At 48.1% G+C, this 3,836-nt stretch overlaps 1 protein-coding gene across 1 annotated transcript; it reads left to right on the plus strand.

The window, feature by feature from the left end:
- The first annotated feature begins 1,258 nt into the window (after window positions 1-1,258).
- LOC120976657 (TLC domain-containing protein At5g14285-like) lies at window positions 1,259-2,447 on the plus strand. The gene has a single exon (XM_040403862.2). It carries the CDS (start codon window positions 1,502-1,504, stop codon window positions 2,246-2,248), a length of 747 nt encoding a protein of 248 aa, XP_040259796.1. The 5' UTR covers window positions 1,259-1,501; the 3' UTR covers window positions 2,249-2,447.
- The last annotated feature ends 1,389 nt before the right edge of the window (window positions 2,448-3,836 follow it).

Raw genomic sequence — 3,836 nt, forward strand, 5'->3', positions numbered from 1 at the left:
GACGAATATGGGTCGCCTCCCTCCCAGTTGCGTGTCGAGGGTAGAGTTGCAATTGAGACAAAAAAGGGTCGCCCCCACCCATAGTTGTGTGTCGAGGGTGGACCTGCAACTACGACAAAAATGGGTCGGGTCTAGTTGCGTGTCGAGGATGGACTTGCAACTAGGAAAAAATGGGTTGGGCCGTCAGTTGTGTATCGAGGGTGGAGTAGCAACTGAGAAAAAAGCCCCCCCCCCCCCTCCAGTTGCATGTCAAGGATTGATTTGCATCTAGAACAAAAATTTATCGGCCCTCAGTTACATATAGAGGGCAGACTTGCAACTGAGACAAAAAGGGGTCACCCAACTATATCAGATGGTTCCATCGGGTTGCGACGTATCAGCAGGTCGCTCGCCATTGGAGCTCAGGTGGACAGTCGGAGTGGGCGGCGGGACTGCTACGGGAATGGCGGCGGCAACTGAGTGGGGATGCGGCTGCTTGCTCGGGTCAGGCTATTTTAGGGAAAAGAAAGCGGTAGCTCACCCAGCCTAGGCCCCACTCGTCATAAGCGGTCACGGCCACGGCCCACCTGTCATACGCTGCCCACATATCCAAAGAACTACGACCCCACACGTCAGTAACCGAGCAGGTAATGGTCAACTTTTTTGACCCGACGGCAAGACTCCGTTTCGGCTTATATGAGAATGGGGCAAGTGATGGATGGGTAAAGTGAGAAAAGTTAGACGCCATGAGGCAAATCGAGGACAATTAAGCAATCAGGGGCATAAAAATAAAAATCCGATGAAATTATATCAGAAATTTAGGATGCACTCTCTTTATCTTATTTTATCAGTTTGATTCTGACGCGGCCTTTGCTCTATCCTATCACGCGGACGCTTTCTCTGTCAAAACCTCTGTAACCTGTACGTACGTGGTACATACTCCCCCTTCCTAAAATTCTTTTCTTATATTTGTCTAAATACGGATGTATCAAGTTATATTTTAGTATTAGATACATCCATATCTAGACGAATGTAAGACAAGAATTTTGGTATTGAGGGAGTATTATATTCAGCACAAACTCTCACCGGTAACTTCAGGAATTTGTCAGCTCCATTCGTGTTATACTATCGCCTCTGTTTCTTTCAATCCGTACGTGTCTTTGGAAACACCCTGAAGCCTCGTCCTCTGATATTGATTTTGAATTATTGAACTGAAGCCAATCAGATGTGGATCTGTCCCGATCGACCCGAGTAGAGTCCTCCACGGACTTCCATCTGCATCGAAAGAATATGCTTAATTACGCTGGTCTCAGACGCCCAAATACAAAGAATAGAATATGGCAAGCCAGGTCAGAGAGCGACGGCTCATCACCTCTCACCCAAGCCAACCACAGAATGACAAATTCACAATACTCCCTCCGCCAAGCTAACCCATCCAAGCAAGCAACAGAATTCCTCGTATAATTCTAGTATATATCGTTCTATCTTCGTCTCGGGCGAGCTTCAGCTGCACCGATCAACAATGGGAATGGAGTACGCTTCATCCACGACGGCGTCTTCCATGTTCCTGCCTTTCCTTGCGATGTTCGCGGCCATCTACCTCCTCGGCTACTTCGTGGTCTTCCGGCGCTGGAGCCCGCAGCAGCGGCCGGACGCGTCGAGCTGCCTCACCTCGCTCTTCCACGGCACGCCGGCGACGCTGCTGGCGCTGCGCGCAGTGCTGTCCAGCCCGAGGGCCGGCGACCTCGCGGCGCCCAACATGCCCGCCGACGACCTCGCCCTCGACTTCAGCACGGCCTACTTCACCGTCGACCTCATCCACTACCTCGTCTTCCTGCCCCACGAGGTGCTCTTTGTGGCGCACCATCTCGCCACGCTCTACGTCTTCGCCACCTGCCGCGCCGCCGTGCGTCGCGGCGCCTACGGGTTGCTCGCCCTGGAGGTGCTCGCCGAGGCCACCAGCCTGGCGCAGAACCTGTGGACGCTGGCCGGCATGCGGCGCGCCGACTCGACGCTGGCCGCCAGGGCGCACGCCGCGCTGTCGCTCCCGTTCTACGCGGCTTACACGGCCATGAGGGCGGTCCTCGGGCCGGTCTGGTTCGTGAGGATGGTGAAATTCTACGCCGCGGATGGTGGTGTGCCGACGTGGGCGTGGGCGTCGTGGAGCGTGGTGATTGGGTCCGCGATACTGGTGAGCGTGCTGTGGGTGGGCAACCTGTGGTTCGTCTACTTCAGACAAAGGATGGGGAGCAACAAGAAGGAACAATGATGGGCTCCTTAATTTTAATAATTTTCTCATAGGGTGTTTGGTTAGCTGAAATGTTAAAAAATTGATGTAAGATTTTAAGATTTCACGTCATAATTCTCATGTAAAACAAATAAGTTTGCCATGTTGTAGGAGATTTGCCATCCTCTAAAGCGAAAATTGTCATGTTGTAAAAGAAATGACAGAAATTTGTCAAGCTGCACAGAGTACTCTCGTGCGTTCGATCGGGATCTGATGGTCCCAAGAGCGTTCACTAGGATTGCTAAAAAAAATCCGATGTTCATGGTTATCGGTGTACTTTGATTTGGGGATTCGTAACCTTAGTTTTAGTACGGTTTGATTTAGCTGATCTCGGATAACAGGAGTTAGATTTACATACACTTGAGATGAGTGGCGATCGGCGCGCGAGTGGGAGTGTCGGCGTGCAATTGCACGGTACACCATGGGAACCGGTCCTTGAGGTTGGCCTACCAAGCGTGATTTCATAATGGGTTTCCAACAGCCCCCACAGTCAATGCATGGTGCTCACGAATGCTGTAGCTAGAACGACAAAAATCGGTGAACACAGTGGTCGGGAGGTTGTTGGTGAAGATGTCAGCAAAGTGTGATGCCGTTGGACATCGAGGACAGGGACTTCACCGAGGTAGGCGTGTGCAGGCATGAAGTGGAGGTCGATCCTGGCATGCTTGGTGAGCTAGTTTTGCACCGAGTTGCTAGGCATTTGTATGGCGCTCATGTGGTCGCAATAGACAATGGTGGCGCTTGCGGGAGGTACACGATGAAGCGAGAGGTGGAACTACTATTTCCTGGGCACCCTCCCAGTCTGCGCCTGAGTAGGCCATTACACCGCCAAAGGAGGTATTGGCGGAGGGGGCCTCCTCTATGACGCGCTTTGCGTCCAGTAGGAGTCCAACGCACAGGGCATACCCTGACTGGGCTGGCCCATTAGTGCAGTAACAACTTGCCTACTATAGCATTTTGTTTTTCGGTATTTTCTGACACACAAAAAAACATTATGAACATTTTTTTTGCGAACTAGCATTTTTTTTCAGATATGAGAATATTTTAAAATTATGAACATATTGAAAACATGATTTATTTTAAAAATGAAAACAATTTTTAAAATTGTAAATATCTTTGGAAAAGAGAACACTTTTTGGAAGACATAAATTATTTTTGAATTTATGAACAATTTTTTGAAGACAAAACAAGTTTTTAAAATGCACAAAATTTAAAGAACTTGATGATACTCCACACGTTGCTGCGGGAATTGGTTGCAATAAATTTTAATGAGATTTGGTTGTATGGAACATGAATATTTAAGTTGATAACATTAGAATCAAAACCCGAAATACATATGCTTCAATGAATATGATTATTGTATAGTTATGAGATATTTATTGAATATAAGTTTTTGAATAAAATAGAAAGCATTTTTTAATACATGAGTGTATGTTTTGTGGACCTTTTTTCATACATGGTTGCATGTTGAGATGATCCTTTTCTTAAAGAAAGGCCAGGGCCTGACTTTATAAATAAAGCCATATGGCAAAGATCCAGAGCAGACAGCAAACCACAAGTTCAAACCATT

This window comes from Aegilops tauschii, chromosome 7 (genome assembly GCF_002575655.3).
Source record: "Aegilops tauschii subsp. strangulata cultivar AL8/78 chromosome 7, Aet v6.0, whole genome shotgun sequence".
Classification (NCBI taxonomy): Eukaryota; Viridiplantae; Streptophyta; class Magnoliopsida; order Poales; family Poaceae; genus Aegilops; species Aegilops tauschii.